The sequence below is a fragment of the Pleurodeles waltl genome, chromosome 7, assembly GCF_031143425.1.
Source record: "Pleurodeles waltl isolate 20211129_DDA chromosome 7, aPleWal1.hap1.20221129, whole genome shotgun sequence".
Taxonomy (NCBI): Eukaryota; Metazoa; Chordata; class Amphibia; order Caudata; family Salamandridae; genus Pleurodeles; species Pleurodeles waltl.
The window spans coordinates 931,275,659-931,291,331 of NC_090446.1; the positions used below are offsets into that span (position 1 = coordinate 931,275,659).

The 15,673-nt window shown below is 40.3% G+C and overlaps 1 protein-coding gene across 1 annotated transcript in view; it reads left to right on the forward strand.

Moving 5' to 3' along the window:
• Nucleotides 1-15,673, forward strand: part of GALNT10 (polypeptide N-acetylgalactosaminyltransferase 10) — a 395,118-nt gene that overhangs the window by 113,353 nt on the left and 266,092 nt on the right. Inside the window, exon 2 of the mRNA XM_069199610.1 lies at nucleotides 3,574-3,679. Coding sequence (XP_069055711.1) covers nucleotides 3,574-3,679 — 106 coding nt within the window. The remainder of the gene's footprint in view (nucleotides 1-3,573; nucleotides 3,680-15,673) is intronic.

Sequence of the window (15,673 nt, forward strand, 5' to 3'; positions counted from 1 at the left end):
TCTCCAGAGAGTTTCACTGGTGAATCAATCCCTATGATCGGATTTAGAGAGGTAGTTTTTGAGTTCAAGGGGAGGAAGGCTGTAGGTAAATTATATGTTGCTAAAGAGGGCCCATCGGTATTAGGTTGGTTAGATCAAAGAGCTTTGAACATTGTGTTAGATCCGAATGGTGTGGAACAAGTTAAGATAGTGAATGACAACAGAGATTATAGCATCACTTTGAGGGACAAATTTCCAGAACTCTTTTCTGGAAAAATTGGTGCACTTAAAGACTTCACGCATAGAATCGTTTTGAAGGTCAATGCGGTACCAAGGGTTCACAAATCTCGGAATATTCCTTGGGTGATAAGAGATGAAGTAAATAAGGAATTGGAGTCTCTCTTACAAAGAGGTATAATTGAGGAAGTGGATGCCTCTGAATGGATTTCCCCATTGGTGGCAGTACGTAAGGCCAATGGGAAGATTCGTTTGTGCATCGACTTGAGGTACTTAAATGACAACATTGTGGTGGAGCGATTTCCTTTGCCAAGGATATCTGAAATGATTGCCGTGACAAAGAACATGGAGTGGTTCACCTCCATTGATTTTTCGTCCGCTTACCATCAGGTCAGATTACATGAGGATAGTAAAAATTTGACTGCGTTCATGACTCCACAGGGTTGTTTCCGTTATGTTCGCATGCCTTTTGGATTGGCCTCAGCTGCAGCAGTTTTTCAAAAATTAATGCATAAACTATTCAAGGATGTAGAAGGTGTGATTGTATTCCAAGATGACATTTTAATCATGGGAAAGAACAGGATGCAACATGATGAGAGAGTTAACTGCGTTTTAGGTATCCTAAGAGAGAAAGGTCTAACAGCTGAATTTTCAAAGTGTACATTTGGAGTTCAACATTTGAACTATTTGGGTCATGAAATCACTATGAGTGGGATTAGACCCAAAAAGGAGTTGTTGTCTGTCATTAGAGGTGCCCCAGCTCCTAATAATAAGGACGAATTAAGATCTTTTCTGGGTTTAGCAGAATTTTATGCGAGGTTTGTTAGAAACTTTTCAGAGAAAACTTTTAATTTAAGGCAATTGTTGAAGGAAAGGTGTAAATTTGCATGGACAAGTGCTTTACAGCAAGACTTTGAATGTATTAAACAAGAGATTTGTGAGGGTAAGGCGTTGGCAGGATTTGATCCTGATCTTGCTTCAATTCTCACCACGGATGCATCTAATAGGGGTATTGGTGCTGTGTTAAGCCAGAAAGATGTTAATGGTGCAGAGGTCACTATAGCATTTGCTTCAAGAGCACTTTCTCCAACAGAGGAAAGGTATTCTGTTATTGAGAGAGAGACCCTTGCTGTTGTTTGGGGTCTAGAGCATTTCAGGAATTTTCTTTGGGGTTTTGACATTGAAATTAGGTGTGACCATAAACCCCTAATCAAAGTTTTAACTACTGAGGGATTGATAAAGGCCACTGCAAGGTTAGCTAGGATGTCCATAAGATTGTTGGACTTCAAGTACAGATTAGTATATGTCCCAGGAGTTAAGAATAAGGTGGCGGATTGTTTAAGCAGATTGCCTCTACCTCTCCAAGAAGTGGTGAATGATGACGAAGAGCTCATGGTTGCTTGGTCGGGAAATTATGATTGGACGGCCATTAGTTCAGAGGTTTGGGATGAAACAAACTCAAATGACTCTATGTTAACCACGTTAAAGAAATATATTCATGAAGGTTGGCTGGAAAAAAAAAAGATTTCAGCTGAGCTCAGAATTTTTTTGAGTTGCGTGATGAATTATCAGCAGACCATGGTAAGGTTTGGAGGGGTAACAAATTGTTCCACCTGAGAAATTAAGGGACTCCATTATTAAAATAAATCATGAGGGACATTTAGGTATAGTCAAGACTAAGAAGAAAATTAAAGAGAACTATTGGTGGCCTGGTATGGATGCTAATATTGAGAGGATTGTTAGGAGTTGTGATCTATGCATGAATGCTGACAAATCTCTGGTAACCCTAAAACCAATGTTACATCCTGTACTTTGCCCTGAGATGGCTTGGGAAGTTGTAGGCTTGGATATAATGGGACCCATTATTGAGGAAAATGTACAATGGTACATTATAGTAGTGGTAGATTACTTCTCAAAGTGGCCAGAGATTAAAATTGTTTCGAGTGCAAGTTCGAGGAACGTTCTCATATTTTTGGATGAACTTTTTCAAAGAGAAGGATTACCTAGGAAAATCATAACTGATAATGGTGTTCAATTTAAGAGTAAGGAGATTAAGGAATTTTTAGAGAGAAATGGCATTGAACACAAGTTGGTTTCTGTTTACCACCCGAGTGGGAATGGAGAAGTCGAGAGGTTTAATCGAGTTATTAAAGATTCTTTGCAATTAGCTAAGTATAAGAATATTGATTGGAAAACCAGTGTTAAGAAAATGATTTGGATGTACAGAACCACCCCGACTGTAACAGGCCACACTCCTTTTACAGTTATGAGAGGAAGAATTCCATTTATGAAAGATAACCAGGGTTGGTTACGTAATTCTAGATTGAAGGAATGGTCACCTACTGAAATTAAGGCAAATATTCTTAAGGCACAAGATCTTTATAAAACCTATGTTGATTGTAAGAAAGGTGCTAAGGATATTAGATTGGAAAAAGGGGATGTTGTTCGTGTCAAACTACCAGGTAAAGTTAAAAAAGGTGATACAAGGTTTTCGCAACCTAAAACTGTTCTTGAAGTATACAAAAATTCTGCTAAATTAAGTGATGGGCGGGTATGGCATATGAGTCGTTGTGCAAAGTTAGTAAAAGATTTTTCTGACGTGAATGAGAATTCTTCGACTGAAGCTATAAATAATTATTCGTGGTTAGAAACTGTTTATAATGACTTCCCTTCTGGAGCGGCAAACATTATGGGAGCAGATTCTGCGTCAGAAGATACCTTTGTTAAGAATGACAATCCTACACGGGAAGTGGATGATGATCCTACACAGGAAGTGGAAGTTTCTGACAACTTTTTGGATCACCATGAAAAGAATGAAACTTATAGAAGCAAACTGGGTAGAAATATTAAGAAACCATTGCATTTAAAGGACAATATCGTAGAATAGATGTTTCTTATTTGTAATTTTGTTGTTCATCTTTATATATATATATATATATATATATATATATATATATATTTTCTTTTTTTGGATTATTCTTCTAAGGGGGGAAGATGTGTTATGTAATGTGTTTTACTTGTAGGAATGTAGAGTTATGTAGAATGTTATGAATTAAAAGAATGTTGGGTTGGAATAGAATGTGAAGGGTTGGAAGGGAGGCAGTTGGAGATGACCGGGGTGGCAGACAGAGGTCTTGGAGGTGTTGGCGTGTATCTACTACTTAAATAAACTATAGTTACTGGATACGGCGTTTCCGTGCATTGATACAACAGTACTCTGTAGGGGCAGGTGTGGGAGATAGGTGTGTGTGTCGGTCTTGCAGCATTCAGCCTAATCCCCATTGGATTAGTTTTTGTGCAAATGACAGTGGATTGTTTGAGATAAAACAGCAATTGGTCTGTATTACTTTATTACAGGATTTCCAAGTGCGGCAGAGAAAAAATGTATTCTTTGATAGGAACATACCACGGAAAAAAGATTGGCATGATTATGAAGCCCTCCGGAGAGACTTGGAGCGGACAGGTACCGCACATACTGTATTTGTGAATATTTCTTTTGCGACACGTCTGTAATCCTTGTTTTTCAATTTCTCTACTAGTTCATGAGTTTTTGGTAAAATCGTTGTTTAATGCATTGTGGACCTGATTTACATAAGAAAGTCTTAAATGTGTTCAAAGCATGCAACATTTGCCCAAGGTGTAATAGTCTGCAGATGTGCACCTACACATTTATTTATTTTTCTTCACTCGTTTGGGGGAAACCCTTGCAATGCAACTCGCACTACACCTAAATTAACAAGCATTGGCCAAGCCAATATGTCTGGCCTATGCTGGTGAGCTAGTTCGTTATTTTAATTGCAAGCTTGTGCCACAAAATAAAATGGAAAAAAGCCATTCAGCCACCTAAACGTTGCTGCCATATGCTTGTAATACACATTTTAAAATGTATATATATGTTATTTCTATACCGCATACCTATCAAGAAGGCAACAGAGAGTTGTACAGAATCGAAGACAAGAATATAGTCAATTAGTGACAGGAGCGGTAGCTGGTTTTTTGTCAGTTAATGCATTGTGGAGTACTGCTCTTTAAAGAAGGAAAGACTTCTACTTTTTCGAAATTGGCGCATTGCTGGCGGGAACTTGACAGACATGACAAAGGCTTTGCTGATCCTGGATGCATAGAAGAGAAAGACTTGTTCGCTAGTTTTTCCTTTTTTACACTCCTTAGCCTGCAGTCTGATGGTGTCCTGGTTTTGGTTGTTCAAAGAACCACCAGAGAAGGCAGCTTATTTGCAAGAAAAGGGGTTGTAAGAACGGGGCTGCTGGTTGTTATGACTTTGTAAATCATGCAGCTGGTTTCGAAGAGAGTGCAAGCCTGCACGAGGAATCAGTGGAGTTCCATTAGGATGGAGGGGTATTATGATAATATTCCTTCAGGTTGTGGATGATACCCTTAAGGGGTGCCAGTGTAGTCAACGGCAGGCCTTTGAGCAGGTTGTTACCACCATCCACATGCAAGAATAGAATAGAAGGGCTTGAGCAGTTCTGAAGTTGTTTCTGGAAGGAATTGTTTCCACTTTCTTTAGAAGAGAGCTGCTTACCGGCTGTCATGCTTGCATGTGGCGGTTTGAAGCCAACTAGGTTCATGTCAGTGAGCAAAGTTTGAACTGTTTATTGTTTGTTATTCTTGACAAATAACAGGGATTCTGTCTTGGTTGGAGTGAGCTTCAGATAGGCCCTGGACATCCAACACCGAATGATGTGCAGGCCTTGTTTGAAACGTTGGATATCTGATGCAGAGGAGACTTTCAAGTATAGTTTTGTATCTTCAGCATATTAATGAATGTTGATACTCTTCTCTGTAAGTAGAGCACTATGCGACTTTATGTTGAGGTTGAAGATGGCAGGAGACCGTATTAAGCCCTCCAAACTTCATAGGTGATAGGAATCCTTTGAGACCTGGGTTGCCCATGTGTGAAGCAATTGGTGTCAGTTGGAAATGTAGAAGGCTAACCGTGAAGGATATTGCTAGTGAATCCCATTCGAGACTCCAGGGCGTGTATGAGGGTGGGATGGATAGATGAATGAAAAAGACTGAATGAAAAAAAACGTTAGTTGAGGTGGTGGCTTTATTATTGATATTTTTTTCCTAAGTCTTTCAGTTGTACCATGTATTTTTTATTATTTGTTAATGAGACACAAAAAACTCACTATCAAACTAAGCTGTCAAATTGCAGTTGGCTGCAATGTTAGTCTCACCTAAACACTACATTACAGCAAAGTTAAAAAGGTGACAGAAAATAAATCTCCATCTAAATAGGCACCCGAGTTCAGACAAAACAGATAGCCAATATTTTAAAGTTTATATAAAAAATAAATTAAAACAACTTTGAACAAACTTTGTCATAGAAGAGAAAGGAACTATTTTCAGTTGGATGTGAACAATGTGCACAGGCGTTTTACAGTGACTCAAAATGAAGGGAGCCTATTGGTTAGGTTGGCTGAAGCATTGTCCCATTCAATATGCTGCAAGTGGGTTGCAGCATAATGTGAATAACAAGTTTACAGACCAGTTGATGAAGCCCTCTGATCAAAGGCTGTACATGTAGTATGTATGATGTTTTGAAAAATAATAGTCTGGCAAGACAGCTAAATCTGTCCCAGTCTATATCTAACAAGCTTTGGCAAAGCCAATAGGTCTTGCCTACGCAAGAGGTATTGACTTTGCCATTGTGTTTTAGCCATGTTGTACACCAGCCTGGCTTCTGTTCAGAATGGCTAAAGGTTAGTGAGGCAGAGGAGAGTGGGGTGAATTGTCGTAGAGTGGAGTGGCATAGCGGTAGTATTGTAGAGTGGAGGGGTAGAGAGTGAAAGGTGGGGGAGTGGAGTAAAGTGGCTTGGAGTGGCCTAGAGGAAACTGCGTAGAGTGGAGAGTCGTGGAGTGGCATAGAGTAGCCTAAAGTAGAGTAGAATGACATGGCATGGAGTGGAGTAGCGTAGAGTGGAGTTTGCATGGTGTGGTACCGCCCTATATTACAGACAACATGTTCTCAATTGAAATGACCATTACATTTGCACATACAGATTTATTGCTAAAACTATGCAGTGCACAAACAAGAGTGTGTGGAAACAGCATCACCTAGTGCATGGGTATTTTCAAACATTTTTCCAGGAGCCAAAAAGTTTGGTCTGTGATGTGTTGGAGGACCGCATTGATGGGGGTGGCGGTCGGGCGAGAGGGTTAGAATGGTTGGCGGTAAGGTAGATGTAGGCAAAACAAAGGATATACTTCTAGTGGCTGAACTGAAGAATGCAAAACCAGAAAACCTGGGATCATTCTCAGCTTCCTCACTTTTCCAAATTGTGTGATCCTAGGCAATTGCTTAATTTCACTTTCCCTCCTTTTTCCTCACCATCACACATAAAAGGACCTCAAAATGCAAGATTTAATGGCGTGTGTGCTGTACAAAACCTGCTCTTGTATTTGATTTATTAAACTTTAATGTTGTTTATGTATAATAGGAAACCAGGCCACCCAAAAAGTGCACATAACAACTGACTTCCCTCTTTAATTTACTATTGGTGGTGTTGTCAAGTTAGGGGGGAAGAATGAATGTTTCTAAATTCATGTTTGAAAACTATCAGTTTGAAATAAATACTTCTCAATGCACTCATATAATAAATTGTACTAAGGTGAGAAGGTTCTGCATGTTAACTATATACAATTGGTGAGTTTAGAAGAGACTATCCTATTTTTACACTTTTGCTGCAAGATGTCTTTAAAAATTAAATGAAGGTGTTCCTAAAGTTAAGCCTAGGATTCCCTAGTTACTTCCTATCTTTAACACCAATTAAGCTTGAAATAAATAATTGCCCGTCTTTTTAATATTTTTTTTATTGTCAATTCTGAGTCAAGTAAATAACTGCCCAGTGCTCCTTTTGCCCAGGGGACTGCATGTAAAGATCACAGGGGCATCGTGCGGCCCTCAGGCCGTACTTTGATTATCCATGACACCTAGTGTATTGATTTGTTTTGATTGTGTTAAAATAATTGTTCCACCACACTTTATTTATAAAAAGATGTGCTTTATTTGAACATTCCTGATTCTGATATATTGTGAACTATTTGCACAAATAATTTATAGACATTTACATTTTGTTTTGTGCTAGAAAAAAACCTTTCCTTTCATGCTCCCAGTATCCAGCAAGATTGTCTCCTCTCACTTTGAAGTCAGTGAAAGAAAAGACAAACACCGAGCTCCTTTGGAAGACAGAGCCTGACATTTTACCTCTGTCTTTTTTTCTTAAACTTTTTTTGCTTTTTTAATGTGCCAGTAAATTACCAGGAAAGGTACAGATCGCATATCACCTTTCCTACTTACACACACAGGTTCCGTGCTTGTTATGCCTCTGATCCGCCTCCGCCCACACCCAAGTGCGTCATTATTGTATTGACTGTAGCCAGGCCGGCTTTCCCGCCCACCTGGGCTATTCGGTGCTCGGCCCCATGGCCGCTTCTTGGCCTTCTTCGATGCTCGATGCAGAAGGTAGAGATGCATTGGTGCCCATATATATCTCTGGCTTGGTTGAGTCTGATGGTGTAGGTAATATTCCCCATGGCCCCATTTCATCACTAGAGGCATATGAACAAAGCAATACTACCTCCAACCCTTCAAGAAACATTGATTATCACGCATCCCAAGCTGGGCAAACCCTGCACAAACCTGGATGCACACTGGCCCCCTCAGTTATTAATACAGATTACAAAATACTGGTGGCCAGACTACTGCCCCTTCTGCCGACAATGGTCCATTCTGATCAGGCTGGATTTATAACGACCAGTTCTACGCCACACAACCTGTGCACACAATTTGTGGTGTTACACTACATAGAGCCTGACAAATTGGCAGCAGCGTTTTATTTTAGACGTGACCAAAGTGTTCGACTTGCTAGAGTGGTCCTATATTTTCTGTGTGTTGAAACAGTTTGGCCATAATGAGCAATTTATACGTTGAATACGACTGTGACACACTTGGCCTATGGCCAGGTTAAGGCAGAACGGGACCCTGTTAGTCCCATTACAGTTGGCAAGGGGATGCGGCAATGGGGCCTGCTATCCTCCTCCTCCCCATCCTGTTTGCGCTGGCAATGGAACCGTTGGTTGAAAGGTCTCACCAGCACCATGCAGAGAGGTTGCGCATTCATGGATAGGACAATCCTGATATCACTGTATATCACACTTTATCAAAGACCCGGTAACCAATGCAGTGCCCTTTATGTGCACATTCTTTTGCTTCTCTTTCATTTCAGGGATCACAATCAGTTGGACCAAGTAACTTATGGTGCCTCTTACAGGCTGCACAAAGCCATGCGAACCAGACTACCTAATGTTCTGGACAACTGACCCATTTCTACCCCCTCTCCCTCTCCAGCAGCCCAAAGCTGCTAGAGAGTATTGGCATACCCCTCCCACCTGGTAACTACCCCATAACAACAAACTCTCATGCAGCAGCCCCACACACTGACAGCTGCATCACAACTCTGGAAATGGGGAGTGCCCATTGTTTGGAAAACCTAGGGCCTCGCAGACACCCAGCCCTGGAGTAGGACTGCAGGCCAGTTCAAGTCAATTGCAGTGATCCAAAGGAAGTAAGCCACCAGCTTAGATTGTTTGCCCTCATGCTTGCCCATGCTGCCAGTGTAGTAAATTGGAAGTTCTTTAGTGGTTGCACTGGCTGATACTTGTGGCCCACTGGCCGAAATGCATTCTCTCTCAGGTCACATGTGGTCCGTCATGTTGCACTCCACCAGGGGCACAAGCAGACCCCTAGCGCAACAGGTTCACCCAGCAGGACACAGATAAGTCGAAAGTCAGGGCACTCATGAATTACAGTCCATATTGTAATGGTAAAGAATTTTTGTACAAATGGAAATCATGAAAACAGGATCTTCAATTTAATCTCACAAAATAAGTTATAACACAGTGATAGGAAACAATCCTTAATGTTGATATATCTGTGACTACGACAGCCGATACGTAGTCATGTAGCAACAAACGCCAACACGTGTTTCGTCTTGTGAGAGATAGATCTCAAAGACTTCATCAGGGCTGGAATACACAAAAAAAAAAAATCTAAGATACTTAGTATAGTACTCCTGCATTATTAAATGCGATGAATGACAAAAAACAGATCATCCCCACCGTGACATTTAAGTGTAAGAAAAAATGCAGTGCGTGACGTATGTAAAACACGTGGAAATGAGTTAACCCCATTTCCTGTACAAGTGATATCAACAGAAAATTATACACGCGTGTAACAGAAAAACAGGAGGTCACTTATTGTGAGAGAGCAATATGTCGAGACAAACATAAGCAATAGCATAAGTAATTACAAAGACTGGTATACTCTAAAGGTTATTGTGTCCTAGTTGGTGCATGTCCTCCATCCTAGATTAAAAGAAGGTGAAACCATACTATAGATCAAAACATCCATGAACCGGTACGCAGACATAAAACTAAGGTCATTGGGGTATAACGCTAACGTCAAAAAGAAACAGAGACATACCTGAGCTACAGTAAGGCCATCTATCAAAAAGTATTCTCAAGAAATAACAGGTATCTGAAAATTGTAACAAATAACCCCATGAGAATAGTGAGTAAGATCCTGAGGACATATCGGTGGTGCCGTAAAATGAAAAGCAATAAGAAAAAGGCCATAAGACCTGTGACTGACCTTGTGGTAATTGGGATACAGAAATGGCAGGTGGTTGAGACACCTATATCGCCAAAATTATCCTGAAATAAGAGAAAACGAATACCAGAAATGCCCGTCAGTGAGTGCACGAGCACTACAAGTCCACTGAGCAAGCCGCGTTTCAAAGAAACCTTAAGTGTAAGAAATTTTAATTAAGCCAATCGAGGCCTATCCCCTAAGAAAGAAACAGATGTGAAAGCTTACCTATTATGACGAAGAATAGTGAAAAAGGGGGGAAAGCCGTGTTCAGGTAATCGCACGGCGTTTCGTAGTTCCCGGGAAGCAAATAATCCGCCCATACACTCGTACGTGCTCCATTTAAGATGTCTCTAACAAGCGTTAGTCCCCCAAAATAAAGAAAGGACTACAAAATATTCTACGGACGCCATCTTGGAGTGGTGGAAGAGTAAGAAATAAGTGGGCACGGTGTCGGTAAATGATAAGAGAGCTTCAATCACGCAGCAGATGCAGTTGGAGAAAGACTCATTACTCATAACTCCGTAGAGCAAAATATTTAAGTAAAAGACTCTGTAGTAAAGTCCGTATATTGGTTGAAAAAATAGTGAAATTGAATGCACTAAGCATCGTGGAAACTCATTCTGTAATCATAATGTTGGTACGGGGCAATCTCAAAAAAACTGCTTGCGACGTTAGGGCAGAAAGCTAAAAAAAAAAAAAAAACATGTTGATAGTAAATGATGTATATAGATTTAAAATAAAAGAGAGGTGAAATGCACCAAGTATGACACAACAATATGAAGACCTGACAGCATATAAGACCTAAGCGCAAAGGATTGTCATAAAGATAATACAATAAGTGTGACGACCTGGTTAGAAATATAGAGTAGATGCAGAATACAGAGAAACCGGATGATGGAAAAAAATACACTGTATATGTTTAAACATCATTGGGACTAAACATATCGGCGAAAACTCCAATTGATCTACTATAAGATTCTAAAGTATACAGAACAGATGTTAATCAGATGCATAAAACATAAAATTCGATACGTAATGCCAGACATAAAGGATAGATGACAAAATGTTGAAATTGCAATGTCCATATCATATCATTCCCCTAAATAATATTCCATCTCAAAATTGGTGTTAAGGCCCTCCTCAACCGCTCTGAGTTTAAGAATCCAGTAGCATTCTTTTTTCCTGAGTGCTAACTCTCTGTTACCTCCCCTAGGATCCTTGCTGATGAGATCAAATCCAAAAAACTCAAAGCCATAGATCTTATTTTGTTTCGAACAATGTTTCATATGGTTCACTATAGGGTATCTTTCATCATCCTGTCTAAGGGCCCTAAAGTGTTCGCTCGCCCTAACCTTGAGTGGCCGGATGGTACTGCCCACATAGTAAAGTCCACATTTGCAAGTGATCATATAAATGACATAACTGGTATCACATGTGATGTTATGGTTGATGTTAAATTTAGATCCAAACGGGCCCGTGAACGTGGTGAGGCCTGATTTGGCCCATCAGCACATGCCACAATGACCACACTTGAAAAATCCTTTGCTACGGCTATTCAGCCAATTGTCCTGAGTCTGTATTGTGCGATAGCTGGGGCACAGACTGCTTTTTAAAGATTTGCCCCTTCTGAAAGTTAGAACCGGTTTCTCTGAAATCACCTTCTTCAGGTTAAGATCCGCAGTTAAAAGATGCCAATGTCTATTCATGCATTTTTGTAATAGGGTGGCCGTTTTTGAATAGTTGGTTACACAGCGGATGGCATTAGCCCTAGGTCTAAATTTGTGATTCAGTGTGTCTGTTCTTTTCAAACGCATAACCCTGTCACGAGCTCTTTCAATCACCTTCGGGGGATAGTCACGTGCCCTGAATCTGGCACTCATGTCATACATAAGGCAAAATCTCCCTCTAAACTGCAATTTCTTCTTGCCCGTACCATCTCTCCATATGGTATCGAGTTGATTTGGTGTGTCGGGTGTGCGCTTTGTGCATGTAGAATAGAGTTACATGCAGTACTCTTCCTGTATAGTCGACTCTCTATTTTATTTTCATGAATGAATAGTTCTACATCTAAGAAGGCAATGTTGGTATCGCTGTGTTCTGAGGTAAATTGGATATTGTACTCATTGGTATTTAGATAGCTAATAAAATCATTAAGTTTATGTAGGTCTCCTGTCCAGATCATAAGACAGTCGTCTATGTATCTACCCCAAAAAAGTATGTCCGAAATCCACGTACTGCCATTTTCACTCCAAATCATGTTTTGTTCAAATAATCCCATAAAGAGATTGGCGTAGGCTGGAGAGAACTTAGATCCCATTGCTACCCCTTGTTTCTGACGAAACCAGTCGTTTTTGAATAGAAAGACATTATTGTTTAGAATTAGGTCCACCATACTAAGTAGCATATTGGTGTGACCATAGAGGTTAGCTGGTCTTTTGTAAAGGAAATGACATAACGCTTCCTTTCCCATCTTATGGTTGATGCTGGTATAAAGGGAAGTTACATCTAATGTTACCAGGGTCATCCCTAACTCCCAATTGATGTCAGACAGTGTGCTCAAAATATGTTTTGTGTCTTTGATATAGGATGGCAAATTCATTACAAATGGCTGTAAAAAAATATCAACATACTCTGAGAGTCTTTCAGTGGGGCCACCTATACCTGATACAATGGGCCTCCCCGGTGGTGATGCCGGGTTTTTGTGTATTTTGGGTAATGCATAAATGCAGGGATATCTAGGTCTGAGGACACGAAGGTACATGTATTCTTCTTCTTTAAGAAGGGAGAGACCCATACAGTCTTGCAGAAATTTGTTGATTTTGTTGGCAAGTGAGGGAATAGGATCTGTATGAATCCTCTCATAACAAGTAACGTTACCCAGCTGTCTGTACAGCTCTTGATCGTAATCTGAGGTGTTCAAAACCACTATGTTCCCCCCTTTATCTGCTTCTCTGATCGTGATGTCTGTCCTGGAACTCAGTTGCTTCAAGCTAGTTCTCTCTGCATGGCTTAAGTTGTGATGCCAAAATGGCTGTTGTGTGCCAATGGTAGATTCTGATTCATTAAGGTCACGCCAGACCAATTTGAAAAATGTGTCAATGCTATTGCCACTACTAAGGGTTGGTGTCCAAGTTGATTTCTTCCTCAGACCACTGTAAAGTGCCTCCGATGGGATATCAAGATCTGATAGGATCCGTGATATAGTAGTAGGGTCCTGTTCGCAGTCCGTAATGGACAGTAAAGTGGCCGTATCCTGAATATCTCTGATGGACAGTGGTTGAGAAGCGTTATGACTGTCAGGGAGAATGCTAAGATCCCCGTTGTCTGTGTTCCTAGTGAAATACTTTTTTAGTTTTAGACGTCTGATAAACTTAAAAAAGTCAATTTTTGTCCTCTGAAAATCTCCAAAGTCTCCTGGGCAAAAACCTAGGCCTTTGCTGAGAAGTGTCAAATCATGTGTGGTGAGTATAGAATTGGAAAGGTTGATGACATTGATGACATTAATGCTGGGATTGTCTATTGTCCCTTGTCCCAAGACCTTGTCTTCATTCCCTTTCTTGTCTCTGAATGCTCTACCTCTTTTGCCTCTCCTGGTTTTCCTGGGTCTACCTTGCGTCAACTCAATTCCCATTGTCCCTGCCTTATTCTTTGAACCTCCGCTAAAAAAGAGGGAGTGCCTTGTGGTGCTGAACTGTCCTGTCTTGAGGAGAAAGATGATGCACTTATATCGCTGTTGTTAGTGGACGTGCTATTCAATGAGGTCGAGGAGCCCATATCACTATTGTGTGGGTGGTCATATCTTTTAACTAGATGATCATACTTTTTGGAGAATGTAAATATTCTACCATTTTTATAATCCAACTCATCACGCCTAAGCTTGCGTATTTTTCTCTGCGTAATGTCATTCTGATGTTGTTCAATAATTTCATTGAGAATTTTGAAATTTTTAGCAGTAGCTTCCTCCAATTTCATATTCCTGATTTCTATTTCCAACTCCGAAATTTCGGTTAGTAATTTAGTCACTTTTCTTTCTGAGCTTTCAATCAAAATATTCATCAGTTTGAGTGAACTCGAGACTAATTCCTTTTCCCATGCCTCCAGCAGGTCTGGATCGAGATCGTCAAACGTGGGGAAAATATGTGATCTCAATCCTGTCACAATAATGTCTTTCTATTAAAAAACGACTGGTTTCGTCAGAAACAAGGGGTAGCAATGGGATCTAAGTTCTCTCCAGCCTATGCCAATCTCTTTATGGGATTATTTGAACAAAACATGATTTGGAGTGAAAATGGCAGTACGTGGATTTCGGACATACTTTTTTGGGGTAGATACATAGACGACTGTCTTATGATCTGGACAGGAGACCTACATAAACTTAATGATTTTATTAGCTATCTAAATACCAATGAGTACAATATCCAATTTACCTCAGAACACAGCGATACCAACATTGCCTTCTTAGATGTAGAACTATTCATTCATGAAAATAAAATAGAGAGTCGACTATACAGGAAGAGTACTGCATGTAACTCTATTCTACATGCACAAAGCGCGCACCCGACACACCAAATCAACGCGATACCATATGGAGAGATGGTACGGGCAAGAAGAAATTGCAGTTTAGAGGGAGATTTTGCCTTATGTATTGATGACATGAGTGCCAGATTCAGGGCACGTGACTATCCCCCGAAGGTGATTGAAAGAGCTCGTGACAGGGTTATGCGTTTGAAAAGAACAGACACACTGAATCACAAATTTAGACCTAGGGCTAATGCCATCCGCTGTGTAACCAACTATTAAAAAACGGCCACCCTATTACAAAAATGCATGAATAGACATTGGCATCTTTTAACTGCGGATCTTAACCTGAAGAAGGTGATTTCAGAGAAACCGGTTCTAACTTTCAGAAGGGGCAAATCTTTAAAAAGCAGTCTGTGCCCCAGCTATCGCACAATACAGACTCAGGACAATTGGCTGAACAGCCGTAGCAAAGGATTTTTCAAGTGTGGTCATTGTGGCATGTGCCGATGGGCCAAATCAGGCCTCACCACGTTCACGGGCCCGTTTGGATCTAAATTTAACATCAACCATAACATCACATGTGATACCAGTTATGTCATTTATATGATCACTTGCAAATGTGGCCTTTACTATGTGGGCAGTACCATCAGGCCACTCAAGGTTAGGGCGAGCGAACACTTTAGGGCCCTTAGACAGGATGATGAAAGATACCCTATAGTGAACCATATGAAACATTGTCCGAAACAAAATAAGATCTATGGCTTTGAGTTTTTTGGATTTGATCTCATCAGCAAGGATCCTAGGGGAGGTAACAGAGAGTTAGCACTCAGGAAAAAAGAATGCTACTGGATTCTTAAACTCAGAGCGGTTGAGGAGGGCCTTAACACCAATTTTGAGATGGAATATTATTTAGGGGAATGATATGATATGGACATTGCAATTTCAACATTTTGTCATCTATCCTTTATGTCTGGCATTACGTATCGAATTTTATGTTTTATGCATCTGATTAACATCTGTTCTGTATACTTTAGAATCTTATAGTAGATCAATTGGAGTTTTCGCCGATATGTTTAGTCCCAATGATGTTTAAACATATACAGTGTATTTTTTTCCGTCATCCGGTTTCTCTGTATTCTGCATCTACTCTATATTTCTAACCAGGTCGTCACACTTATTGTATTATCTTTATGACAATCCTTTGCGCTTAGGTCTTATATGCTGTCAGGTCTTCATATTGTTGTGTCATAGTTGGTGCAT